Source organism: Orbicella franksi, chromosome 9 (genome assembly GCF_964199315.1).
Source record: "Orbicella franksi chromosome 9, jaOrbFran1.1, whole genome shotgun sequence".
In the NCBI taxonomy this organism is placed as follows: domain Eukaryota; kingdom Metazoa; phylum Cnidaria; class Anthozoa; order Scleractinia; family Merulinidae; genus Orbicella; species Orbicella franksi.
In genome coordinates, this window is record NC_138153.1 from 5,781,908 (window position 1) to 5,809,800 (window position 27,893).

At 36.4% G+C, this 27,893-nt stretch overlaps 4 protein-coding genes across 10 annotated transcripts in view; 2 read left to right on the top strand and 2 right to left on the bottom strand.

Moving 5' to 3' along the window:
• Nucleotides 1–97: 97 nt before the first annotated feature.
• The window catches only part of LOC145497004 (uncharacterized), a 33,810-nt gene continuing 6,014 nt past the window's right edge, over nucleotides 98–27,893 (top strand). The window contains exons 1-3 of one of the 3 annotated variants that reach the window (XM_081476778.1): nucleotides 98–1,712; nucleotides 2,306–2,442; nucleotides 12,367–12,433. In XM_081476778.1, coding sequence (XP_081332904.1) covers nucleotides 702–1,712; nucleotides 2,306–2,442; nucleotides 12,367–12,406 — 1,188 coding nt within the window. In that variant the 5' untranslated portion in view covers nucleotides 98–701 and the 3' untranslated portion in view covers nucleotides 12,407–12,433. Of the gene's footprint in view, nucleotides 1,713–2,305; nucleotides 2,887–12,366; nucleotides 12,628–27,893 lie in introns of those variants that run through there. The other 2 variants (XM_081476777.1, XM_081476776.1) reach the window with 2 other exon arrangements.
• Nucleotides 8,284–15,014, bottom strand: LOC145497008 (uncharacterized). 2 transcript variants are annotated; one of them, XM_081476786.1, is made up of 7 exons: nucleotides 14,913–15,014; nucleotides 13,828–14,302; nucleotides 12,635–12,762; nucleotides 11,576–11,773; nucleotides 10,591–10,755; nucleotides 9,326–9,371; nucleotides 8,284–8,454 (listed from the first exon to the last, which is right to left on the bottom strand). In XM_081476786.1, exons 1-6 carry the CDS (start codon nucleotides 15,012–15,014, stop codon nucleotides 9,354–9,356), a joined length of 1,086 nt encoding a protein of 361 aa, XP_081332912.1. In that variant the 3' UTR covers nucleotides 8,284–8,454; nucleotides 9,326–9,353. The 2 variants fall into 2 exon arrangements, 1 of the variants encoding a protein (XP_081332912.1); XR_014050630.1 differs by having other exon boundaries at nucleotides 9,326–10,755.
• Nucleotides 15,304–23,402, top strand: LOC145496996 (uncharacterized). 3 transcript variants are annotated; one of them, XM_081476768.1, is made up of 8 exons: nucleotides 15,304–15,385; nucleotides 15,661–15,769; nucleotides 15,866–16,801; nucleotides 20,239–20,804; nucleotides 21,272–21,415; nucleotides 22,338–22,502; nucleotides 22,735–22,783; nucleotides 23,308–23,402. In XM_081476768.1, the coding sequence occupies exons 1-8, from the start codon at nucleotides 15,341–15,343 to the stop codon at nucleotides 23,397–23,399; spliced, it is 2,106 nt and encodes a 701-aa protein (XP_081332894.1). In that variant the 5' UTR covers nucleotides 15,304–15,340; the 3' UTR covers nucleotides 23,400–23,402. The 3 variants fall into 3 exon arrangements, with proteins under 3 accessions (XP_081332894.1, XP_081332892.1, XP_081332893.1); XM_081476766.1 differs by having other exon boundaries at nucleotides 15,661–16,801; XM_081476767.1 differs by having other exon boundaries at nucleotides 15,661–16,801; nucleotides 22,735–22,859; nucleotides 23,308–23,382.
• LOC145497000 (uncharacterized) overlaps nucleotides 24,451–27,893 on the bottom strand; it is a 10,823-nt gene continuing 7,380 nt past the window's right edge. The window contains exons 3-6 of one of the 2 annotated variants that reach the window (XM_081476774.1): nucleotides 26,456–26,656; nucleotides 25,837–26,013; nucleotides 25,414–25,456; nucleotides 24,451–24,760 (exon numbers count right to left, since the gene is read on the bottom strand). In XM_081476774.1, coding sequence (XP_081332900.1) covers nucleotides 24,453–24,760; nucleotides 25,414–25,456; nucleotides 25,837–26,013; nucleotides 26,456–26,656 — 729 coding nt within the window. In that variant the 3' untranslated portion in view covers nucleotides 24,451–24,452. Of the gene's footprint in view, nucleotides 24,761–25,413; nucleotides 25,457–25,836; nucleotides 26,014–26,455; nucleotides 26,657–26,783 lie in introns of those variants that run through there. The other variant, XR_014050629.1, reaches the window with a different exon arrangement.

Consider the following 27,893-nt stretch of genomic DNA (forward strand, 5'->3'; position numbering starts at 1 on the left):
TAAACAGTTATATGTCAATAAATGCCCTTTGCCAGCATTCAAAAGTGCATAGCAATATAACAAATAAATTCCATGTTGCTGTTCATCTGTTCAGTACTTGACCATAGATGACATCAAAATTGGGTGAGAACAAAAAGGTGGCTCATGAGGCAATAGCCTAGTTTGTCACTGATTTGTTCTTACTGCATTTCGACCAATCCAAATGCAATCTGAATAACTTGAAATATTATCTAAATCTCAATAAACAGTTTTAATACATGTATTGATAAATACAAGCTTGTATTGTATCAACATTAATTTTACCTGTACAAAGTCATGTATTGTTCACTGTTCAGTCTTGATGGTTAAAATAAGGATAGTGTTGACATAACTTGTAATCAGATACATGCTTTCTTACCTAATCTGCTTCATTTCTTGTATGAAGTGAAGCTTGACCCACAAGTCATGCTATCCATCATCTTTGAATAAAACATCACCATCAAAGCCATGTAAATCTCACTGCAAATCTGCTTTGAACTGGGACCATAGAATATGGAATGACTTTTAATTGCACTGACTAGACTAGTCTTTCAACAATTACAAAGTTTGAGAAATGTTTTGGATTGCTTTGCCATCTTGAGAACAGATTACATGTACATGTACTTGCTGTGAGCTCCATCGCAGTGCACAGGCATAGACACTGTTCATAGCTTTCTTCCTAGATGTCTTTTCTTACCAATTTCCACTTTTCCCTTTTTTTTATCTTAACCAGGAATTTTATTTCTAATTACAAGACCATCTTAAGAGACCCCTGCCCAGAAGATGGTCTCAGTTGTGTTCCTGGTAACCCTGTTTCTATTTTGGTCAACAAGCTGAGAGGTTTCTCAAATCACAATGTCAGTGATGCAAATGTTGGACCATTTGGCAATTACAGCGATTCAGACGTAGCAGTGGGTAGTATGAATCTACAAGCTGAACAGGTGAACACTGAGGGAGAAGAAGTTCTAAAATCTCAGAAATCATTAAGAGATGCCAATGTGCCACTTTCAAGCAGGGTTCTTCGAAAGCTTCAAGCAAATTGTCATTCCTTTCTTATTAGTGGTACTGAGCTTGACTTCTTTTCTCCATCCTCCTATAGTCATCCCATTAGACATAAAATTGTGGCAGGTCAGACTTTCACAGAGCCAACAACAGCTTCCAAAATGAAAGCAGATGTGGATGGTGTCCTACAAGCATTCACCAGGGAAATTTGTTCTTCTCTTGAAGACTTAAAAAGAGAAAGTGGTTGTCAAAGCTTATCCCAAGAAGACCCCCTTTCTGATACAACTTCAGTGGGCTTTGAGACAGTCCAATTAAAGAGCAAAAGGCAGATGAAATTTGAAAATGCCAGAAATGCAGCTAGTGCAGGGACTGGATGTGAATGCGAAAATCTAGCTGAGCAAAAGAAATGCATTTTTTGTAGGTTGGAGAGCCACTATCTTGGGCATAACATCTCTCCACAGGTTTCTATCAGCAACCTTTTTCAAGCTTCCACGCAAATTAAACTCTGTCATAATGAGAGGCAGTTACTAACTTGGGGTTTATTGGATTCTGACAAATCTCCACACATTTGCTGTGGTTGGCTGATTGAAATTGACATTGATAACTTGGTTATGGCTTTGTACGGGATTTCTGATATACGACTGCTGTGGTCAAGGGATGAAAGGTTTAAAGATCAGTTTTCAGGCCTAGAGGTAGGGCTATTACATGTCTTTCACCGTCCATTAATTGTCTATCTGTTTGACACCATCCAGTAGTATTAGTATTCATATACTTGTCTTATTTGTATTCTTAATATACACTAAACATTAAATTTTCTCTGTTATTTAAGTTGCTAATTAAAACAACAACAACAAAACAACAAAAACTTTTTCACCCCCACAGTTAGGAAAAAGGTATGACAATGTTATAGATTGAAAACAAAAATGATTGGGTGCGGGCTACCCAACGTAAACCAAGAGTTAAAAATGCCTGGCAGCCAGTTAAAAGGTATTTTACATGTTTAGGTCAAGACACAAACAAACAAACACACATGCACACAGTAAAAATGTAAACACTTTCAGTTGGTAGTGTTAAGTTTCTTATGTACGTGTTGTCATTCTCTACATGTTGTAATGATTCATCTTTACCACAAGGACTAAACCATCTCTACCATGTCCTGTACTACAGTGTGTACCATGTGGTTGAGTTTTGATAAAACTGGGGCCAGTTCCTTATAACTTTTCTATTGTCGAAGTATAAAATGGTTGTTCCAAGTTTAAAGCTCTATCATTCAATAATATTTTAGGTCAGTCAGTTTCAAGACCTTGGGAAAGAGTTTGTGCCATTCAGTCTCTTTTCTCCTATCTACATCCATGACATACGTTTTTGGATGACTGAACATATGACAGAACAGCAGTTCCTTCAGGATATCTATGAAACCAGGCAAGGATGTGTATGTGATGTTTGGTTCAGTGAATGTTACCATGATACAGAACAGGATAAAGTGAGTTACAATTACCGCATGGTTTGCAGCTCATGTGACAGACCACTGAGCCATATCCAGACAGTAAAAATGCAAAACGTATTAAGGAAAAAGCTCTTAAATTGTGACTTTCAACTCAAATAACAACTTGCATGTCTAAAAAAAACAAATGCATTGGCATTGAGTGTTAGTAAAATATTTTTTTACTATAATTTTAAGATTACATCTTCATGTAATTTGCGATATAATATTAGCTACCAGGTTTCAAAATTTTATCAAGTTTATAAGCATTTTCAAAATTGCTCCAGGACAAAAACTTTTGTTGATTATAATCTGATTATTTATTTATTTTTTATTTGTTTATAAAAGTCAGGCAGTTTATTATTGTTCTATAGAAGTTACAGTAACAAGATTAAGTGATTGATTGACCATTGACTAAATTATTAATAAATAGTTTTGGGTCTGATGTTTTTTTATTATTTATTTAATAATAAACTTTATTGGTATTTAATCGTAAGTTGTCAAAGTCAGATGATTTTTGTTTGGTTATAAAAGTAAAGCAGCTAATTGTTTGTTATTGAGTAACATGATTGAGTAATTGACTGACCAACTACTTTATAAATTTATAAATAATTTTTGATTTGATGTTGGTTTTATATTATTATTTTATTTAGTAATAAGCTTTTTAGTATTTAAATCCTAACCTGTTAGTCACATTATGTTTCAAATCAGTATATTTTTTCCTTTTGTATATACATACATTTGAAAACTAATTAAAAGGTCCTGAAAATTGGAATACTGTGCTATTTCATATTATTGTTGCGTGCATCATTATTTGATATCATCGAAGAGCTTTGAGAAATGTCTGAAGACTTTTTGTTTCCGGAGCTTCCATTAGCTGACTACATAATTATTTAAACATTCCCAATGGCCTCCACACAACCAAAAGACAGATATGCCAATAAAATAACATCTGTTATTTAATGTTAGGAAATAGTTATTAGGAAATAGTTTGTTGGTTTTTAACTAAATTATATTGTTAATTATATTGTTAGACTTTTTTAATAGTTCAATAGAAAATAGTTAGTAGGTTATTAATTATATTAAGTGTCCCCAATTAGTAGCAGGTTTTTTCACCCATCGGCTAGATGTTAAGGCACATTAATATAAAGTTTATGTATGTATGTATGCAAGAGATGCCCTATCAATAAACAGCAAAAATTCAAAGGGAGAAAATGTTCAGTATTGCAATGGTACAATTTATTATTGTCCAGCCCTTAACAGGTGGGAGTGCAGCAGTACACAAAAAGCACCCATCAGATTATTGAGTCACTTGTGTGTTTAATAAACTCCATACAAACTTACATCCAAATACAATTCAATACCATTTGACATAACATTTAACACCTACATACAAAACAATCTATGGACGAACAAACAAAGCAAATAAGACAAATGTGGGTCAGTTTTAATATAAAGAAAATTCTAACTTGGCACAAAGGCTTAGGGGAATAAAACAAACGAAATTATTGGTTTATTCCTCAACCTTGCTGTGATTCCATTTGTTTTATTCCCCTAAGCTCCAGCAGCACGGTACAATTTCAAAATCAAAATTAGTCCATTTGATATTTTTTTTGTAAGTGACTCTTTACAGACCTTTGCAGGACCATCTTTGGATGACTGCTATGGGACGTAGTGTCATGATCAGTGACCCCACACCTGTGCCCACAACTGTAAATTTGACATGTTTATGTTGCAGGGTCTTTGCAAATGTCTTTGCACAATAGTAAACAAGCATGTAAAATATGAACTTGAGGAAAAACAGCAAAAAGGCTTAACCCTTGACTACATTGTATTTGGTTGTTTCAAAGGCAGTTCGTGCCACTGTTCTAGCCTTACCTAGAGGTCTTATTCCAAAAATTATGCTTTATTCACATACGGTTTATAAAATGATTTCAAGGAAAGGAAAAAAATTCCTAGAAATTAAAAGTACAGAACTGTGCAAACTTAAACTGGTATCAAACATTCATTGGTGATTCACTTGTCATTGAAAAAGAGAGTCTTAGGTTTTGTCAGTTTCCAAATGCTCTGTGTTAGCCTGTTATTCGTTTTTCCTCCTAATGACACATGCAAATCACACACTGAATAAGCTTTAAAGACTTGAGAGGAAATAAGTAGTAAAGATTTAAACTACCATGGCCTTGAGTATTCAGGTCCCTATTAACATACATGTAGAAACATTTAGAATTTAATGTCTGGATTACTCATGAAAACATTTTTGTGATTAAATACCTAATATAATGAAATGGAAGAGATGACAACCTATTGTTAGAGAACATCTGGCATTATCTTTTTATTACTAGTTTTTTTGGTCTGAGAAATCAAGAGTGACCATAAAGGACATTGATGCTTTAATGTTTACTTAATAACTTTCTTTACCAGAGGTTTTCCAATGCCTGTGTGATCTTTTTTGCATACAGTCAGTGTGTGTTTATAGCTGACACTATACACAGTATTTACAGAACATGCAATATGTGCAGTATCCAAGTCTGAAATTGAGATGAAGGGATGACTGTTTTATAATCACTGTACAATTACCTTGCATAGTAAGTAATGGCAGAACCAACTACTAACATGTGATATGCTAGTTATCTATTGTTGCTTGTGTAAAGCAAAAGCACAATGAAAAAGATATAGAAGTGTTTATTTTTATTGCCAAAAGGGTAAAAGTAAGTTCCTTTGCCAATTGAAAGAAATTCAAAAGTGACCAGTGAAAATTACTAAAATGAAGGAAAACTATATTAACATTACTGAAATTGTTTTCCACAAACGTACACCGTTCACCATTAATATTCAGACTTGGCTAACTAAATATACCAACATAAAAACATTATTTTAAACAATACAAGCACTTCTATGCTTTATGAAGTTTGTCAAAATGCCTAAGTGCTATGTTACTTTAATTGTGGTTGGCAAGTGTATAACAAGTGAAATTATTTTAAATACTTAGTAACATGCCCAAATCTTGCATTTGTGTTGATTTGCAACTAGAAAAAAAGTTGTGATTGTGGAATAAGTAATCACTGGTTTTGGTTGCAACAAAAGGAATTGTACTACAAATCAGCACAAACATACATTGGAACTCTCCATGATCAGCAAATTTTACATGATCATAGTTTCTAACCTATAAATGAAATGTTCACTAATACTATGTACAGGTTGTGGTGCAATCTTGCCCTTGCTATAATTCAGCATTTTCCTTTGTTCTGGTGTATGGTAATACATTATGATGAATATAAAGCAAAGAAAAATACCAAATTGTGCCAAGGGTCAAATTGAACCACAACATACTTATTACACAAATACATGACATTCCCTGTGCAGTTTGCTTTGAATACACGAGGTTTGAGACTGCATGCCTTTCATGCCCTCAAAACACTGATACCTTTTATCTACAAGCATTGCTATATTCATATTTATCAGGTTGTAATGTCATATATTTGTACAGCTGTCAGTGTACAAAGACAAATGTAATAACAATAATTGCATTTGACTCACAAATACCTTTGCTGATATTTCTCTTCGGCATTTGATATGTAGTTGTACATATCAGTTATCAGTTAATACCCTGACAGCATTAAATCTGGCATACACATGCACTGAGACAAAGTTTGTCACAAGTGATTTTTCACAAGCCACACTTTTGTCTTTTTTTGTGCTTCAGGTTAAAGCAACATGTGCTGAGTGTGCCAGACTGGGTGGCATTTAATGGTTAACAGCCTTTGCATTTTAATGGACTGATACAACCAACCTTTATCAGTTGATACTAATTTACAGAAACTATAAACTAATTGAAATTTTCTTGAGTTTTGGAAATGAAGTGTTACCATAGCAATAGTCCAAGCTGTCTGAAACACCATTTATTTTTGCTTTAAGTGCTTAAAACAAAGATAAGCTGGTAAACCCTTATTTCTATCATCACATCATATTTGGAATGTTCAATTTAATTCTACTCATAGTTTCAAAGGCACCTTAAAATGTAAATTTAAAGTGCTGTCACATTGATACCCCTTCTGCAGAACTTTTTTTAAACCTCTGCAGAAAGCTTGAATAACTTAACAGAATAATTTTAAGTAACCTAACAGGAATCACCAAGCTCATTTTGAGTTAACACCTAAAGCTAAAATAAATGGTGTTTTAACAGTTAATATTGTTGCTATGGTAACCTTGTTTGCCAGTGAATTGACATTCCTTTGTAGCCACCAACTGATATAAATGGCTGTGGAAGTATTTAATACATCAAAGCACAAGGGCTCTAAACCATTACATGCCATTTTCAGGACCTTATTAAGAATTCCACATTGATAAACATGTTAAAACCAACAAGCCATGGCTGGTACATGGAAGCCCTTTTTCAAGCACTTCACAACATACCCATCGAAGCAATGAAGGGCTAGCAATAATTGCTTAATAATCTTAACAACCTTACAATTGTTGTAAGTAATTACTAATCCCATTATTAGTAAACTTTTAACAATGTTCAGCATCTGCCTGAAAAACCAAAGTTGTGGAATTCTGAAAAAGGTACTTAAGAGATTATTTTCAATTGACTTTTAACTTAAAGTCCAACTGATACTTCCTTGTTAGCAACATTTGTCAGTTCTCTTGTAACTCATATTATGTTGAGCAATGTGAGCTCTTTTGTCCTATATAGCCTCATTTTAGGGCTTAAGGTTTATTTCTTGTTCATCTTATTTAGATTAATCTGGTGTATACTTTTCTTCCTAATTTTAGCATAAAAATGTGAGTTTTCAAAACTTGATTTGTGGGTAGGCCTAGGGTACATTGTGCCTTTAAGTTACAGCAATATCCAAATGACCAATTTCAATTCTATCAAAAAATAATATGTCAACATGTTAAGTATTACATCATGTGTACACCACTGTAAATTGCAGGAGCCCTGCACCAAATTGTAAGATGTTTGTTGACATACTGGAACCTGTTACTACTTAGACTACTTATACAACAAGCGGTAAGCAAGCAAGGTATTATAGTTATTATAATGGCAATGTGCAAGTTACGTAAAGGATTATTACTAATCAAAATCTATCTACCTTTTTTTGTAGTTTTTCTTTTCTGTTTTATGATTGTAATAGAAATATTTTACATCTTAATATAGTTTTGCTCTAACAGCACATCTACATGTAGCAGTAGCAAATAAAAAGTGGACATCTAGCAGTAGCAAAACAAAAGTGGACAAGACCAGTATTATATATGGCTGGATTCATGAAAAGAATGTTGATGAAAAGTGCATTTCTTTGCAGAAAATTTGCTTTCACCACTCCTAATGGCCTAAAAATCACTCCAAGCAATTAACAAAAGGAATAGGGAAGAACATGAAAAGGAAGATGAAAGTGTAGGAAAATATGACTGTCTACTGTACACTAGGGTGCAATTTCATTAACAGCCTTTTCATAACTCCAGACATATATAAAAACAAAATTATATGTTTCATGAAAAATTCTAAACTAACAGAATTAATAAAATAGAAAATGTGATATTATACTTGTCAACTTTTTGTTGGCACACCAATAAAGTAACTAAGTAGGAACTACACAAGGCATTTGGAGTATTTGCCTTGAATATTATCTAATGTGTATTTTACCCATCTCTGAGCAGGTCATTTGCCTTCTGTGTTGGACAAATTTCTGATAATAATTTTATAATCAAACTACAATAACTACGTTGCAGAAATTAAGATGTGAGGGCAAAGTGGGAGTTTTTGGAGGACAATGGATTGATGCTTTGGTATGCATATAGAAGTAGCTAGATGTCATATTGCATTGACTCTTAAGATTCTACGTGTAGTATCTGTGACAAATATTTACCCGTTATATGACTGTAGTCAATTAAATTACTTTTTGCTGCATCTACCATCCAGATCCTTCCAGTGAGTGTACTTCAAATAACACCTGACAAAAATGAAAACATTAATTTTATACACTTTGCAATTAATTCATACACTTTGCAATTAATTCACACACTTTGCAATAAGCTGTACACTCATTTTAGAACAGTGTGTCACACAAGACAGGGTTCTTACCAGGGTGCAAAGAAAGTCATCTTTACAGCTTGCCCTTTGGACAAGCTTTGGCCAGCATGTACTAGCCTGAAATGCATTTTAACTAACCCCCAAAAACTTTCACAAGCACTAGCAGTATTAATTTATTAATTATGTGTTTTAATTAATTAGCTGCTTTATCAATACTTAGTAACCAGCTTTAATTTAATGAAAGCTTTTGTTAAGAAAAACAAGCTTGAAATTAAACAACTTCCTACTAAACATGATTGTTGTACATTTACTTTTTTTCTCGGAAAATAAGTTGCTCAGGACTTGTAGACGACAATTTTTGTCAATCACTGTTAAGGAGAACAATATTGTCAAGACTGTCTTATTGAAATCAGATTTTACATTGCAGAATGCCAGTCATTTTAGGGTGCTAGAGATGTTAATGTCACAAAATAATACGGCTAAATGATATGTGGTAGTTGTGGCTGCACAATTATAGACAAGAAAATGGGCAAAGAGAAAGGGATTAAAACTGAAGATAATTATTATCTCATATTGTATATGCCTTAACTTGTATTCAGCTGATCATGAAATGTCTTGATTCTTTGATGCACTAGCAGTATGCATAAGCAAGTACTCGCCCACTGAAAGTTTAGTTGAAGCAAATCAAAATGTATAAAATGATCAAGGTAGTGACATCCTTGTGCTATAAATCGAGTGGAGTTAGTTTGAAAACACATTTTACAGTTTCTTCTGAGTTTAACTTCACTTACCAAAATCTAAATGTCATTGTATGTGTCTTTAAGACTGCCCTGAAGACTAAAAACAAAGGAAAATCAATTGAAGTATTTTGTTCTAATTCAAACAGTAGTGTAAACAAAAATATTTTTGAAGTGACTAACCATCCTTTAGGCCTTCTTTCATTGGTATTCTACTTGAGTAACAGCTGAACCAATTATGTTCAAACAAAAATTGGTATTAACTTATACGGCTGTTTACAACATTTAAAAAAAATCAATTCCTAGAACACCAAAGTTAGATAACAAAGCATTACTGAAAGCATTAAAGTGAGCTGTATTTTATTTGGTGATATTTGAGGCTAAAGACATTTTATAACACTAAGACTGATGAGTTAGTGCTTAATGCCTTTGAGAGAATTTTTTGAAAACTTGGTTAAAATGTACATTCTTTCATTGAGACTTACAGTGCAACTGCCCCAACTAATTTAAAGCCACACAACAAAATCTGTGCAAATCGACAAATGAAATCCTTGGCCAATTTGCTAAGAATTTGCTTGGTTGGAGTAGCTGCACAATACTGGTACTTTTGGTGGCTTAAAGAAGAAGGTCACTCCAAAAAAAATTTTTTTTCAACGCTAATAAAAACCTCGCACTAAGTTTAGCCACTCACCAAGTTCCAGCCTCTAAAGTGCGGGTTTTCCTTGTAAAATTCGTCTCCAAAGAAGCCCAAAATTAGGCAATGTTGTCGCCATTTTGAGCAGTACTCAGCAGCCAGGCCGTGTTTAAGTGACGTCATTCGATTCAAGAGATTTTGTCCAAATGGCTTCCGACAAGCTTTTTAACTACCACTCAGTTCTGGCTGCCCTTGAGCCATATTATTTGAGCCAAACATGCTCCAAACCTCAAAAATGATAGCAATGAAGATAGTGAAGTGAATAACTGCTTGGAAAATATACATTTTGCTGACCTTGTCAAGGATGTAAAGTCAGTTGCAGGTTTTTCTCCTTCCCGCCAATTTCAAGTTGGACGGAATGATGTCACAAACACAACTGGCTGCCAAGTACATTTCAAAATGGCAGCCTCGGAAGTTGCTTCTTTCGAAACGAATTTCATTAAGATAGCAGGCACTTCAGAGGCCGAAAATTTGGTGAGTGGATCAGAAAAGCTGAATGTTTACTTCCTATAGGGAAAGACAAAAAAGTAAGCTTTCTGGAGTGACCTTCTCCTTTAAGAAAAATGTATTTTGTTCCAAAGCCACATTTAGCATTCTATGATGTATTATTATGGATAGAATTTACCCAGATTGGTATTAACATCTTGTGAATGGTCTGTCCATATTCCATGGTCATTCTTAAATGGTCTTGAGAAACTTCTCCTGGCTCACACAGCGATTCTATTCTCACCTGGAGTGTGGCCCCAGGAATTCTGTGGTGGCACAGTGATTTAATCCGATGCAAGGGGATCTGTTTTAAGTGAGGTTAAGGTTAATGAAATATTGCAAGGTTTTCAACCAATCAGAGGGTCAGTTGTCAACAACCCAAAACGAGTCCAGACCTATCAGGCTTAATAAAGATTTATCAAATACTTAAGGCCAAAGTTATCAATTATTAAATTTTGGTGCAAACTCTTGTGGACTCTTAATAACTGGGGTTTTCACTGTACATGCAACGGTCAATGTTTTGGTGTAGAAACCACTGGTAAGAGACATTGATGATGACTAGTCGTCAACAAATGTTTCTCAGACTAGTAGCAAGTGCTACATACCCATAACTCTTTGTTGGTAATAGCTAAAGCAGTTTTCCAGTTAAAAAGAATTGTTTAGTTGTAAATGACTAATTTTTTTACGGCGTTTTGGCAATAATTTATTACTAGTTTTCTACACAGGCTTTTCAGTTATTGACAACTTTTTGTTGTAGTTGTTGACAACAAACTTTCTACATGTAGTAAGTAGAGAAGACAAAATGGCATTAATATTTAAACCATGTAATTTTCAAATGGTTTTGCATAAGTGGACCTTCTGCTAATTTGACCCCCTCAGTTGCTTTGCACTTTTGTGGTCAACAATCACAAAGCAGGAGCAACTGCTGAGGAAAGTCATCTAGTTATGAGGTTGCTGTTAACCCATTATCTCAAATTCGAAGTTTAACTTTCAATTAGGATGCCATCTGCATTTCCAAAATAATCGATAACTGTAACATTATTACTTTAAAGGATCTTGCTGCTATTGATTACCTACAGAGTATTCTGTAACAACAAAATAATATATTATTATTGTTTGCTTACTTCATGTGTAGCTTGTTCATTTCTTATTCTGAACTTTGGGTCTATTTGTTTCACCAACTCAAATTTCACAGTTATGCCATCTTTAAGGCATAGACTGTGAAAGTATTTATTTTGTTGCTGTGATGAATGTTCATCGCCAAATGAAACAAGCTTAATTCCCTGGTTTTCCATTTGTTTGATCCACAATGGTATTCTCGTCTAGAAATGAGAGGGAAGAAAGATAGGTATTTGTTTGAAGTACTCGCAAAGTGTTTTTGTAATTTATTTAAACTTGATATTAAAACTATCAGGATACTGTCTTAAATTAAGGAAAAAGATGGTAGGTGCTTTTCACTGGACTAGAAATTGTGAAACTTTTAAAGCAGAGATGAATGGTACAGAAATTTCCTGTGAAAAATCCTAGAAAATGAATTTTGTAAACGTGTCATTTAACCGTAAATTCTGAGAGCAAAATCAAATAGAAAGGAAATTTCTGGCAACAACTTTTCAAAAATTTGGGTATTTCTTGTGAGGTTATCCTCCTTTCCAGAAATTCCAGAAAATTGGTTCATTCACCACTGGAAATTTCTGGAAATTGAAACCAGAATTTTTGGTTTAATGACAAGTGTCTGGTATTTATATATTTTACCATAACTTTTGCCTTTAATCCTGCTTTTTAGTTTCCACAATTTAGACTAGCGTCAGACTAGTGTACTCAGACTTTGCTAGATGTTTGGATCATAAGTGGCAAAATGACTATTAACGATGTACTCGCTAATAACTGTGGTTTTGCATTTACTGTTACTGTCTAGTGAGTTTACTAAACCCATAAAGAAGGTCTTCAAGATATAGCACAGACAAGTACATGCTTTTGTTGAGGTAGGTAAAACTACAGTGTATATATACAAACTTTACATGCTACATACAGTGTGTATATACATAGTTTATCCTTAAAATGAACAGCCGAAGCGTTTAGAACCAAGCCATCAGTTAACACTAATCAAGCTTTAAAGTTTGAGCAACATTCATACATGTTAGGCAGGTTTGTTAATGATTTATTTAAAATTATGTTGACTTTACCTGCTCCAGATTTTCTGTAAAATGTATTGAAATCTGCTGTTCATTTGTTTCTGCATAATTTTGATTTAAGATGAACAGAGTAAGGAGGCAAGGTGCACATGGTATCTGCACTGATGTCTCTGTGTCGCCTGCAAAACACAGAAGCAGTAGTGACTTCTTTGGTATAGTTTTAAAAGAAAAAACGGAAATTGAAAGACTTGCTAGTTAATTTTAGCCGTAAGGAAGTATTAATTTTAGAAAACGCGTGCCCAGTAATGAATATCCATTATGCCTTGTTTTAGTGAAACCTGGTCACATTATTAGATCTGCTTGTAGTAAATGGAGCCGCAGCTAAGCCACTTTTTATTAAGACTGTTTGTTGTTTTGCCGCTTTTTTCGGAGAGCTATACAAATCTGAAATGTAACTGTAGTCTATAGATGCTTCTCTATATTTGAAGGCAGCATCTCAGTAATGTCTACATCTGTGAACCTCTACAAAGTCGCCAAAGACAGTTGAAGTTTTTACATTCTTCATCACTACAGCGACAATACCCTTTCATCGTTACGTTCCTCTTGGACGACTGTTCTGTAGCCGCTTATGAGAGCAATATTAACGTTTCAAGCTAGTCTGAACACTTATTAGGGTGGAGAGTTATTCTTGGTTAAAAGTTGAATGCTGAGAGATACAATAGAGTTACGACAGTCAAATCCCTGCCTACGACAAAGAAACTGATGGCATCTTTGAATATGCTGTGCACAACATGAAAAGGTCTTTAACCTGCTTTTCCAAAAAAAAGCCTGAGATAAATCTTGGAAGAAGACTGGAAATACATTGCTAGTTATCACTGTTAGCTTATTTCGCCTAATAAGAGCACTCGCCGTTTCACTGATTAATTGCATTTTTTAAGTTTGGATAACTACTGGTACACTTCTTGTTTTTGCAATGTTAAAACGAAAGTAGAACTATAGCCTGTGTTTGTGAACTGAACACTTCCTGTTTCAAGTTTAGCTTCAACTTTTTCTCTTCAATTGACAGATTAGGTATTTATTTAAATGAACGTTTTTGGCACAAAAAATGGCCAACTTTCGAGCTGGAGGAAACTGTTATATTATAACGAAAGTGCATTGTATCGCATGGTATCGAACTAGTACTCATAGTAGGTACCTATCCTTGAAAAGAATACTAAACGATAGAAAATGAACAGGATACTTACCTTCTATGGGAATCTTGCTTCCGTCTACTCCCAAAGCAAGCAGAGTGCGTTGATATACAGGTTCACAACTTGTTGCTGATTGATCAGCTGGAGAAGGTTCAGGAGTTTGAGGAACTACGGCCATTCCAGTCGCAAGTGTCCGAAAAAGAGCCGATTCGGTTCCACTAGTGAACGTTGTTGGGCCGGATTCCTCAGTTACCAAATTGATCACCTTGCTACAAATGGGACACTTAACACCATTCACATAGTCCACATCAGTGCCCTTGGTGCAGTTACAGGTCTCCCAATTGATCCCGTCGTGGAACTGTGATGGCTGTAGGATAGATGGGGCTTCTTGAGGTTTGCTGCCATCTTCAACAAGTGTGTGGGATGGCTGGTGTTCTGTTTCTCCCCCTACCGCGAATAGTTCTCGTTGTGAGCTTGTGTCTCCGCTATCAGAGACTCCACTTGCGTCGTTTGGAACTCCATCTCCCATCTAAAACAGAATGAAACTATTTTTAAGCACTTTGTCTTTCGGTTCACGCCGGTTTCGCTATACCTGTCGAGTCTGCGACGTTCGAGTTCGATATATGTTCGCTACCTACAGGCTAACTGAGATTTGCTTGGGAGTGAATGGAAAAACGAGGAATAATCTATATGTACGTGAAGTCTTAGGCTGATATATTTTTATATATTTTTGTTTCGCGAAATTGTAGTTTTATCGATAGTAGCGAACGCGAATTAAATAGGAAGCGAACTAGAAGTTGTGGGTAGCGAACATGTAGCACCTCGAACGTAGCGAACCCGATAGGTACCGAAACCGGCTGTTACCTCACAAGGTGATATATTAGCAGAAAATTCGACAAGTGGTTAGAAATAAAGATCGTTATGATACGGAAGATATTGCACAAATGGAAACCCGACGTTTGCATCTAAGTAGCCCCTTGCATTCCGACATAAGCAGTACGTATATAGTCGAAAGTGAAAGTGGTATACTTCCGGGCCTTCTTGGTCGCCCTTCTTGTTTCGCGATATATATGCTGACTTTGTAAACTTCTTAAGCGCAGTGGAAGACAAACTTAATTGAAAAGAACACCTTCAATTACCGTATTATCATGTCCTGTATCGTCCGTATCCATTTTGCTTTCTTTCTGTTGAACTGATCTCTCTGATTCTTTCCTCGAAGTGTTTTTTACTGTAGACGTCATTGGCTTTTATCAACAAGATCGTTGGGCATTGTTTTTCTTAAATCTTGATTGGTCCACAGGTATGAGGGGAAAGCCCCTTGAAAACGAAAGCGGTTGATCTCACAGCCCAGTCGGGCTGGATTTTTTCAGAAGATATAACGTTAAAGGTGCAACGGTTTTAATGCTTCTTTCGTGAAATTCTCACGTTCATATCATTGAGTTCCTTGGAGCAGCAGTGTTTGGATAGTAACGGATAGTAACGGCAAGACTTATTGGCGTGACCTGAAGTGTGTCACTACCGTCCATATTCAGTGATATACCCTCTTTGCACCGTCGAAGGAAAAGAAATGAGGATTTATCAAATAGACAACTGTATTTTCATCTGTTTCTTGGTAAGTAGTTTGTCGTTTAATTTCTGAGGGGAACTGAGTGAAACTGAGGATGTGCCTTACTAAAAGATCATTTAAAACTGGAGGTTCGATTATTTGAATGTGAAAATTATTTTAGGTCTTCCTAACGATCTCATTTGCGACGTTAAACCCTGGTAGCTGAATATTTCAGTCTAAACTGCTTCTACTTTTTTAAAATAATATCTTACACGCTTGAGCCTTTTAGTCACAAGCTGTAACATGTTTTATAGCTTGATTGAAATGATTTTATTTCACAGGTTGATCAAGCGATTGCTGCTCTGGTTTGCCAAGAGGCCCAAATTACCGTGAAATTACCAGATGATAATATCACCTGTGTGAGTTGCCCAAAATGCCCTCCAGGATCAGGTACTACAGCCCTTTGCGGTAGTACAGTGCCATACAATGCCTCCATCGAGTGTAAAGTTTGCATGCCTGAGCATTATTCTGATTCATTCTCCTCAGAGAGTTGCAAGCCTTGTTCTGCATGCATGCCAGATGAAGTCATTGTAGCAAAATGCACTAAAATTTCCAACACACGTTGTAGCTGCAAGCCTTGCCCAGTGGGGTATTACCGTAATCAAACTTTGTCCAAATGCCTTCCTTGCTCGGAATGTTGCTTGAATGCGATGGATGTTGTTCCACAGTGTGTCAGTCAAGGCATGCCACATGTTCAAACATGTAGTTACTACAAGGGTAAACGCTGTAGGTCTAAGTGCTGGTTTGACGAGATGACAGTTAAAAAGCATGGCGGCAAGCAGAGCTGTTTGCCTTGCCCAATTTGTTCAAGTGAACTTGGCCTTACCAAGCCTTGTGGAGGTTTTCTTTACGATGAGGTGGTTCCCAAGTGTGAACATCCCACCTTGGGGAAAACATTTGTTAATCAACAAGGGATCTTGCAGTCTTGCAAACACTGTTTACCTGGACAAGAAGTCATTGTCAACTGTTCGGGCAAATCTGATACCATTTGTGGTGGTTGTAAGCCAGGTTTCTATTTTAATGACCTATCGAAGAGTTGTGAGGAGTGCTTTTGGTGCTGTAGCTATAGTGACAGCAAACAGATAAAGAAGTGTATCAGAGGAGGAATGTTATTTGCAGAGTTTTATCACACATCTCTACCAACACAGCTTCTTTCATCGCTGCATGTAAATATGCAGTCTGCTCAAGTTAACCAAGAACAGGGATGTCTTAAGGGATTCTTGAAGATTGATAAATCATCGCTATCTGTAATTGCAATGACACTTGTCGTCTTAGCTTTAAAGTTGATTTTTCAGAAAAAAAAGGATTGTGGACAAAAGGAGAAGAGCCTTGATGTTACCAATGATGACACAATAGTGTCCATGCTACCAATGAAAGAGCATCTCTGTGAAACTATACAAACTGTTCCAACTTCATCTACAAGTGAGTTAAACTAAATAATTTGTGCTATAACTGTTCTATTTGGTATATCACGCTTTCTCTAAAATTCTCAGTTGGGTTGCCTGAAAAGAAAATTCTTAATCTGCTTGTTGATGTCTTTATCCTTCCTTTGTAAAGTCCATCACCCTTAGCTGCCTCTTGGATTTGCAAACTGTTGTTTTGTGAACAAGTTTTGAACCGACCTCTTGTTAACCGCGCGGCCATGGGCCGAGCGCGGTTCATGGTTTACCCGTAGTTTTTTTAACCGCGCGGCCATGGGCCGAGCGCGGTTCATGGTTTACCCGTGGTTTTTTAACCGCGCGGCCATGGGCCGAGCGCGGTTCATGGTTTACCCGTGGTTTTTAACCGCGCGGCCATGGGCCGAGCGCGGTTCATGGTTTACCCGTGGTTTTTTTTAACCGCGCGGCCATGGGCCGAGCGCGGTTCATGGTTTACCCGTGGTTTTTTTAACCGCGCGGCCATGGGCCGAGCGCGGTTCATGGTTTACCCGTGGTTTTTTTTTTCGACTTCGGTGCGAGCAGACCCAAGCTTCCACTCGGCCAAATTTTGAGTCACGCAACCTGTGATGTTTACTCGCCAAAAGCTGTTGAAACAATAAATCTCATCTTTCGCGGGAATAAATTAAAAACCCAGCGCTCGTCAAAAATTATATTTTTTCACCAGAAATTTAGCTCGGAACATATGCATATTTATATTTGTTTGAATCGTCGATGAAATGACCTTTTCCGGATATTTTTTCCTTCGGGGTCAACCGAAACCTCAGATTACAAAATCACGCCGAACCCACATGTTGCAAAAAAATCTCTTCAAAACCCTGACTTCGAAGCGATATAACACTTCAGCGTTAATAGCTACCACACATCGGCAGGCGGTAAATCTATTCCTTAACAATCCAGCTTTATCGTGTTAAAATTTCAGCGAAATCGAACAAAACCAGAATTAATTCGAATTTTTTTGTGACCTCACTTCCCAGACTTGTCCTAACAAAGGAAGCAACGGTCGCCCATAGCAACCGAAACACACGAACATAACAAAGCCGACGTTTCGGCCAAAAAACTCCACAATTATCGCCTGAGAGTTTAAACTTGAATGGGAACATCTTTTTCAAACCTTTTTCAACTGATTTAGACGAAAGACTGGCCTCGACGGGCTACAAAAACGACAAAGAGAAAAAACAGAACAAGACAGCAGAACAAGCCGATAATATTTCATCGCGTGGCTTTCGACACGAAAACGAAAATACAGCTTACTTCTGGATAAATTCAGCCTTAGAAGCCAGCAACCGGTCCCAAATTACTTTCTGTATCCTTACAAATGTCCTGATTTCCATCTCCGAAAGATTTTGCCCCAATTTTGAGCAAATAAACATTTCGCCAGCGGCGACCGCCATTACGGTGGCTTGCATACTAAATTAGCTAACTTAACAAAATTCTCCCGAGGGGGGGGATACGACAAATTTGGTGAGAATCAAAAGTAACGCCAATTTTCTGTCACGTTTTCAATCTGTGGTCACTGGAGTGACCAAAATCGATACATCGGTCGGGATAGGGTTTTTTTATGACTTGTGTGACTACTTTGCTAGCCCTTTACTCGTGGAAAACACCAATTAAATTTAATCATGACTTTTAAGAAAGAAAGCTGTTGTTAATAGTGTTATTATTGTGTCGTTGATATCGTTCATGCCCATACATATCCCGAAGAAAGTTCTAGATTAGGACCATTACGTCATCGGAGATTTGTGAACGGCTACCACTGATGGTGCAATAATACAGTTTGTGTTGATCAAGTGATGTGATGTCTACAGTAAGAAAAGAATCATCAATGACTGCTTTGGAATGTGCACTGCGTTCCGACGGTAGTGCTAAGCGAACAGTTAAATTTTAAAAGCGCGGTTATAAGATCTAACAGATCTTCTTGTTTTTTCGCAGTTTTGTCTGCGACCAGACCCACGCTTCCCCTCGGCCAAATTTTTAGTCACGCAACCTGTGATGTTTACTCGCCAAAAGCTGTTGAAACATTAATAAATCTCATCTCCGATACTGACTTTCGCGGGAAAAAATTAAAAACCCAGCGTTCGTCAAAAATTATATTTTTTCACCAGAAATTTAGCTCGGAACATATACATATTTATATTCCTTTGAATCGTCGATGAAATGACCTTTTCCGGATATTTTTTCCTTCGGGGTCAACCGAAACCTCCGATTACAAAATCACGCCGAACCAACACGTTGCAAAAAAATCTCTTCAAAACCCTGACTTCGAAGCGATATAACACTTCAGCGTTAATAGTTACCACACATCGGCAGACGATAAATCTATTCCTTAACAATCCAGCTTTATCGTGTTAAAATTTCAGCGAAATCGAACAAAACCAGAATTAATTCGAATTTTTTTGTGACCTCACTCCCCAGACTTGTCCTAACAAAGGAAGCAACGGTCGCCCATAGCAACCGAAAAACACGAACATAACAAAGCCGACGTTTCGGCCAAAAAACTCCACAATTATCGCCTGAGAGTTTAAACTTGAATGGGAACATCTTTTTCAAACCTTTTTCAACTGATTTAGACGAAAGACTGGCCTCGGCGGGCTACAAAAACGACAAAGAGAAAAAACAGAACAAGACAGCAGAACAAGCCGATAATATTTCATCGCGTGGCTTTCGACACGAAAACGAAAATACAGCTTACTTCTGGATAAATTCAGCCTTAGAAGCCAGCAACCGGTCCCAAATTACTTTCTGTATCCTTACAAATGTCCTGATTTCCATCTCCGAAAGATTTTGCCCCAATTTTGAGCAAATAAACATTTCGCCAGCGGCGACCGCCATTACGGTGGCTTGCATACTAAATTAGCTAACTTAACAAAATTCTCCCGAGGGGGGGATACGACAAATTTGGTGAGAATCAAAAGTAACGCCAATTTTCTGTCACGTTTTCAATCTGTGGTCACTGGAGTGACCAAAATCGATACATCGGTCGGGATGGGTTTTTTTTTTATAAGACTTGTGTGACTACTTTGCTAGCCCTTTACTCGTGGAAAACACCAATTAAATTTAATCATGACTTTTAAGAAAGCTGTTGTTAATAGTGTTATTATTGTGTCTTTCATATCGTTCATGCCCATACATATCCCGAAGAAAGTTCTAGATTAGGACCATTACGTCATCGGAGATTTGTGAACGGCTACCACTGATGGTGCAATAATACAGTTTGTGTTGATCAAGTGATGTGATGTCTACAGTAAGAAAAGAATCATCAATGACTGCTTTGGAATGTGCACTGCGTTCCGACGGTAGTGCTAAGCAAACAGTTAAATTTTAAAAGCGCGGTTATAAGATCTAACAGATCTTCTTGTAAGTTCGATGATTCATATTCATTGGTGCAGGATATTGATGATGTATTAATATTACACTTCTTAGATACCAAGGATGTGGAGTCAGAATACCCTATACAACATAATCCTGGCCATGTATTATTTGAGAAGACAGGAGTTGAACTTATTTCTCCTAACAAGAATAAGTCTAACCTTCAGCATGTGCCATGTGATTTGTTTTTACAAGCCATATCAGACTACTTGGATATGCCTGGTTTACTTGAAGATGGTGAGTTGCCTCTTAGCCATATAATAAAGTTTACTTCAAGTACCAAGTTGGATGCACCCCTCAAGGTTCAGATACCACATGGTGCAAATATCGTGCTTTCAAGAAAGAAATGGAAAATCATCCTCAAGGAGTTTTTAAATAACAAATGGATTGTTGTAAGTGATGTTGAGGGGCATGGGATAGAAAATTTCATCACAGAAAGTAACCATGTCAGTTTTGAGACAGATCACTTCTCAACATTTGCAGTTGTTGGATATTGTGATAAGAATTCTTTGTCAGCATTTAAAAGGATGAAAGTTATGGCATTCTGCAGTGAGACTGGAGTTGGCAAAGACCTTGTTGTGAGGCTGTACTGTTTTGATGATTGTGAATGGTCCTTTGAGGTAAGCTTTTGAGAACAGAAAGCTAAATACATTGTAAATCTAGCTTTCACACCTGTGTGGCACAGTACATCTAAATGAAATATATCTCATTTGATGGTATGTGCTGCTCTTAAACTATATAAAACATTGCAAAAGACCTTACTTTCACAGGCATGATAAAAATCAAGCACATGTAGATCAAAGATGTAGGTGTTAAAATCTGGACTGTCTAAGAAAATTTGTGTTACTTTGGGTATCAAAAAATTATAAATTTTGTAAACCGCCAAGTAACAAAGATAGCATGTATTATGACACTGTGGCTGGCTGCCAGGCCACTTCACAACTTCCAGTGACGTAACATACAAATGAACAACGGTCAGGAGTGATTCGGAAGATTATTTTGTTTTGCAAAGGAGGAAGGCAGTGTAGTTTGGTACTTGTAAATAGCTGTTATTGCTGACTCATTTGTCATTCTCTCTCAACCACAGAGGCTAATGAAAAAGGAGCAGGAGAAAGGAGGAAAGCTCATGTCCTCAATTGAATCTTTTGATTTTTCTGTCACTTGTGAAGAAGATGTGAAAATAGTTGTCAAGGATGTTGATGGTCGGGAGATAGGAAGCAGTTGCCCAATGGTATTGTATAGAAAATGTTTTGTGTCCAATGAACAACTATATAACATTCAGCAGGGAGCACTTCCTAACTAACTTGCAACAGTCTTTTTATTAGTCAGTGTTTGTTTAGGGAAAGCCATAGTAAAGTAAAAGAACATAGTAAAAGCACTTATATATTCTTTTAGATTGTCCTCTGTACTAAAGGCTCATGCTGCGGTCTAGGTTTTAGCAGTGTTGGAAACTAAATTTTGACAGCACTCGCCATTCAGGCGAGTCACTCTCAAAATTCATTTGTCAGTGTAGTTTTCGCTTGTATTGCCCAGAAAGATGCCTCCCCTCCCCCTAAAAATCTCCACAATCATTCACAAATCATGCATTTTTCGGTATCAATCACAAATGCCCAGCTTCAGTGCCATTTTGCATTGAGCTTTCTTGTTCTGGTCCATTTACCACACACCTCATTAGGATCGTGGATTGATTTTACTGTTTATCCTCATTTTTATCAGCAACTTTTGACACTCCTTGTAAATTTTCCTCATTAATGATTTCTGTTGTTTTAACTGAAGAACAGCTTAATGAACAGCTGGCACTATCGAATTCACATGTCCCTAGAATCAGGACATTTGGGCAAATTATTTGGGCATCTCAGAAGATAAAAAAGGTAAAAAAGCAACGATAAGTTCTCATTCAGAGATATTCTTACCAAAATGGCGAATATAAAAGGAGGGTTATCAATATATAAGCTTAACTAATTTCCCAAAAATGAAAATCGTACTTGCCAAACAGGTGAGCGATGGATGATTTATACTCCCCTGATGCTTTTCACACTCGCACTGGCGAGTGGGCAAACTCTAATTACCAACCCTGGTTTTAGGTCACATCCAGTTTTGGGTGTTTGAAGGGAACCTTATTCAAATGTGTCCTTTTTTCTGCCTTTGTCTAGAAATTCAGCTACACATCATTGTGGAACTCATTCCATCTAATTCCCCAGTGTGATCTAACGTTCAATACCACAAGTTTTGAAGGGAACAGCACCTTCTTTGTCACAATTGTGTTAACCCAGTCTTCTAGCCAAACTGTGATGTATGCCAGTACTGCTATCAAACAGGTAAATTAGCTTGTTTCATATGATTAATGACTGCCAATTTACTAAATATTAACTTGTTTCATTGAATAATGACTGCCAATTTACTAAATATTAACTTGTTTCATATGATTAATCACTGCCAATTTAGCTGTACATGCTGTGTATTTGTAATTAATAAGTATCACTAATTATGTATAAGATCAAAGATGATAACGTAACCTTTACATTTTAAATATAACCTTTTTTGTTTCAGGATCCAACTTTGTGCATGAAGCTAAATGTGATCCCGAATATGATAAATGGTGAGTTGCCACTAAGAGTGCCATGCTGTTAAATGCTGTTAAAGGAATCAAAGACATGAGTACATAATTTGAGTTGGTCTATAGTCTTCTGCTTTCATTATGTTGAAAGTTATAAATAAAATGCCACTAAATAGAATGAGGATATGACAAAAAATGTTGGAAAGATGTTAATTAATCAGAGACACTAGTGTCTTTCTTACTATTACCTTTTCAATCTCAACATTTTCATATAACATCCAAGGTTAAGTAGTTTTGTCACGATTGTGAATTGTGTAAGTAGCCAAACCACTGTGCTAAGTAGTATGAATCACAATCAAAATGTAAAAAAAACTATATTTTATGTGACAAATTTGTTCCAGGAAGAAAATAACATAACCATTTCTGACAAGAATTCATGACCACCTCCAATAAAGTTCATTAAGCCCCTAGCACCAGGTGTTCACTGATTTTCCTTTCATTGGTCACTCATGCACATAATCTAAACTGACAGCCTACTGTTTCATTACTAGTATTTCTTTTTTCAGAAGGGGGTCATAACTCAGATATGAATGGTACAACTCCCAACCTTGAGGAGCAAAAACAAGAAGCCATCACCAACGTCATTATTCAGTTGTAGTTAAGTCATCTGTATAGATTGTATAGTTCCTCCTAAATCTTGACAAACAAATAGCAACCTTCCTAATAATACAGTAAAAACCAGCGTGTAAGAACCTACATTTTTTGAAGTCTGGCTAAATAGGTTCTTGTATTTTGGGGCACTTATTGGCAATTTCGGCTAAGTAGGTTCTTAATTTCTACGAAGGAGATGTAGTTGTTAATTACCAGAAAAATGAATAAACTTGGGTTTCATCCTTAATTAAATTTACAGCATTTATTCACAACTGTATTATGATAAGTCTAACATAACTGTGTATATGTAGTGTTGTCGCTATAAAAAGCTGTAACCTCCATTTAGGGACCAGCTTGATCTTACTTGGCTAAACAGGTTCTTACATTTTTGGGTTTTTAGATGGAAAATTCCTGCCAGCAGGTTCTTAAACCTCTTGGTTCTTAAATGTGGGTTCTTACATGTGGGTTCTTACTATAGTAATAGAAGGTATTGATTTGCTGGGTTCACTCACAAACCCTTTGAGTTCAATTTGTGTGACACTAAAAGTATTAAAGGAAGAAATTTATGTAGCACTTAAATTTCAGTTCTTAAAAATTAATCATTCTACTCCTTTTTTAGTATTTTTTTTTCAGATGTTGTTTGTTGATTTTACTTCTAAACTATTAATTCTACAGATTACCAGTTCTGCAGAGATTTAATTACACAGCCTGTCAGAAAAAAGTATACAAATCACTATCCTTTTAATCCACAATGTGTACATCTCCCCTACCTTTATGAGATTCTGCAAGCTACCATTTTCACTTGAAAAAAAATCTATTAAGGAAACAGGTGTCAGAAAACAGACAAGCAGACACTTAGTAGGCCATTTTTATCAATGGGAGCTTTATTGCCAGATCTCTGTTTAAACAAAGTGACTAAAGCTATGCTGACATCATGGTATCTGCTAGTTCAACAAACTCATAAAAAACCCGAAGTGAAAGAACTTCTTCAATGCTTATGAGTGTACATTAACAAAACAATACAAAGACTCCCCTGGCATTAGAAAATCTATTTTTTTTGTTATTTTCTCTCTGCAATTCCCAAATACTTTTGAACCAAAATTTTTGCAGCCTCTTGATTTCCACGTGACTGCTGCAAAATGTAGATGAAAATATTCAAAATGTTCCCTTTTTTTGGAATCATCGTTAACAATTGGTCAATTGCCTCTGCTGGGTGTTGAAAAGATTTCAGAAATGCTTTATCATTAGCAGTTAAGATGTTGTACTGATAAAGGTAGGCACATATAGATGACAGATCATCAATATTTTCAATTAGATCCACGTGACAGCTACGCAAGGCTTCTCTGTCCAGTGTTGGCATTCCAGTTACTGTTATTTGGGAAACAAAAAGCACAGCTGTCAAATACGTTTAATTTATTTGGAGGGGGGTATATAAAAATTCAACATGTCCATGGGCTATCATAAATAGATATTAAATTTTGCATTAGTTATCAAGTCAAACTTAAAAGACCCTTTTCATGGTGGTAATCAGTCGAGTATGAATTGTTAGGAGGCTCTCCACGATTTGGATTTTTCTGATAGTCTTGCTTTGACATATTGCCTCAGCTAGCCAACTAAGGTTCATAAAGAATATTTTTCACCCCGTTAATACAGCCACCTCGTTATTAGCGCCACTTTATTCTGGCCTGAAAAAAGCTTAGTCAGTCACTTTCTTTCTGTGTAGAACCTCTTTGATACGGCCACCCATTAATACAGCCAGATTTTTGTGGCCCATTGGTGACTGGATTAACGGGTCCCACTGTACTTGTAAAGTGGTATCAGTGAAGAGTCGGTCAATCACCTAGCCATGCTTATGGTTCTAGATTAGGGGAAAGAAAGCCATTTGTAATGACAAAATATAATGGTTATTAGTTGTACAAAATGGTGACAGAGAGGCTAACTTAACTTTACAAACCTCAAACTAACAAACATTTGGGGAAACATCTTTTGTCTTATGACAGCTAGAATGTATCATGATATACCTGAGTAGTCTTGCTGCAAAGGGTGAATAAGTGGCGTATTGGACTAAAAGTGAAGAAATTGAGTGTATATCAGTCAAGAATAACTTTCCACCATGTGTAGGGATCATGGATACATAAATTCAATAAATGTCTGTTACAAAAATGTTCTCAGTTTTATGTCAAACTGACATGTTATAAAAATTATTATACAGACAGTTTATAGTATCTTATAGTTTATACTAAAATGCAGTCCTCAATTTAAACTCGGGAAACGTACATGTATCAAAATTTCTCAACGTTTTGACATCCAAACAGCCACACTAGAATAGTGAATATAAATATGATCATCTCTTTTAAGAATAAATTATTGTAAGAATAAGGGGCCTCTTTGGTAGATGCTCTTTTCACGTGCCCACCACCTATAAACCAGAGAGAAAACCATACCTTGGTTGGAATAATAATGAGCAATTTTGCTTTTCCAGTCACTAGGGTCATCTTCACTCTGTCTTCGTGAAGTGTGTTTTGCAGCCCATTGTATTTAATGGCAAGCTTGATGCAGGCACCAGGAAAGAGTCTTTCCTCACTTCTAGCCAAAATATGTTGTACATTAAAGGTTGACAGCTGAAACATGACAAAACTTTTTAACTTTAAAAACATAACACGCTCGCTATTGGAAAAAAGGTAAATTACTTTTTACTTAAAATTAAGTAAGGTTGGTCGACCGGTCTGCATGGGCAAGTAGCTGCCACAAAAAAATTGATATTTTTTTTACTATTTCTTGTAACATCCGTTGTTGATTTCACCTTTTAAACCATTAGGTAAATTTGCGTTTTGCAACCTGCACTAAAATAGTTCGAAGTGTCAGTGAGAACGTTGTTTTGAATTCCCTGGTAGTTTATTCTGGTCTCTTGTCCAATACATGCCGTGGCATAGTTAAGTACTCTTTGACAAAATGTAGGCATACACTTAGTTATTTTTGACATTTACTGGCACTATAAAACTTGAATTAGATGAAGCTATCTTCCAAGAGATTAATTAAGAATCAGAATTAAGAATCACGTACTCCAGCTGGACTGATTATGGAGAAATTTTCGCCACGATCCATCTCGAAGCTCACTGCTAACACATCCTTGATGGCCAATTGGTGATGATACGACACAAACGAAGACTTTGTTTCTTTTTCTTCTCCAAAAACAACAACGTTAACAGCGATTTCGGTTCCCTCGTGACCAACTGCTTCTGTTTGACTTATTTTAGCAAACACCTGGATAAATAAATGTAAATAAACATAAATATCTTAATTGACCACTCCCCCGATGGGGCATTTCGGGGCCAATGAACCCAAACGATGAAACGAGTAATGCAAATGATAACATGGTCAAAACTCAGACCAGTTAGCTATTTAGAAGCGCTGCCGAGGAGTTAAACTAGGGTCTACCGAGAACCAACTCCAGCTTCAGCGCGGGACTCGAATCCGCCACCTCCGGATTTCAAGTTCGGCGCCCTAACCATTCGGCTACGCTGCCTTCTTATGCAACAGCTTGAAACCTAGAAACAACAGACCATTTTTTGTGACTACTGCGCTTGCGCAGCAGTTACTATTGCCATCATCTGAGTTTTACGAAAGTAAGTAAGTAACAAAACAGAATATACTTCGGAGCCAATCAGTGCAACAAACATCCATCTTGTGGTCTCTCGCAAACACTTCGTATCAACGATGATTTGCTGATATAGTCATCGATGGCATACGAAGATCTTCGATCTCAGCTCTTGGAAGTATTCTTCGGAACTGAGGTGAGTTTTAATATATTACAACATTTACTTCTAACAGCTTTCATATTTTGTTTCCAACCGATCAGATTAAAGGTTGTGTGAGGATTTAGGACGAGATAAACCGCAAATTTCTATGGTACTGAGTATCGATTTCTCAACGCGTATTGTAAATAAACAACCCTTGCCGATACTCCTTAATTTTGGAAGTAGCTTCAGTCCCAGGGGTTGTAACTCGATAAAATCAGTAATCGATAATATTCGATAAAAATCGATAAAACGTAGGCAAGGATATCGAAAATCGATAACAGGATTTGTTGTGAGTAATCGATAATTATCGATTTTTCACTTACTGCTATTGATTTTATCGATAAATATCGAATATATCGATTCAAGTTTATCTTACAATTTATCGAAACAAAACCAACAAAACATATAAACAAGCTCCCAAAACCACCAATACCAACTTCCTCATGAAACGATTATCAATAAAATTTGCAACGACTTTTCTTAAGTCTCATAAAAAACAATATTTCAATACTGAATGATAAAAATTCAATGTACAGAGAACGGAAATGATATTACTATCATCCCGTTCATACAGTGGAATCCCGATTATTCGAACCTCCAAGGGGAACAGGAATTGGTGGTTTTCCGACGTCGATTTTTATCGAGTGACTACCCAGGGTTTAGCCTCGTATGAGAAAAATTGGCAAAATCGAAAAATCGCA

What these genes read in the sequence shown, in the direction of transcription:
- LOC145497008 (XM_081476786.1), bottom strand. Translation starts at nt 15,014, where the DNA reads ATGACGTCTACAGTAAAAAACACTTCGAGGAAAGAATCAGAGAGATCA. An exon ending in ATACAGGACATGATAATACG is followed by an intron (nt 14,303 to 14,912) that starts GTAATTGAAGGT and finishes ATTCTGTTTTAG; the next exon opens with ATGGGAGATGGAGTTCCAAA. An exon ending in TTACAGAAAATCTGGAGCAG is followed by an intron (nt 11,774 to 12,634) that starts GTAAAGTCAACA and finishes TCTCATTTCTAG; the next exon opens with ACGAGAATACCATTGTGGAT.
- LOC145496996 (XM_081476766.1), top strand. Translation starts at nt 15,341, where the DNA reads ATGAGGATTTATCAAATAGACAACTGTATTTTCATCTGTTTCTTG. An exon ending in TAGGAAGCAGTTGCCCAATG is followed by an intron (nt 21,416 to 22,337) that starts GTATTGTATAGA and finishes GCCTTTGTCTAG; the next exon opens with AAATTCAGCTACACATCATT. An exon ending in GATCCCGAATATGATAAATG is followed by an intron (nt 22,784 to 23,307) that starts GTGAGTTGCCAC and finishes TTCTTTTTTCAG; the next exon opens with AAGGGGGTCATAACTCAGAT.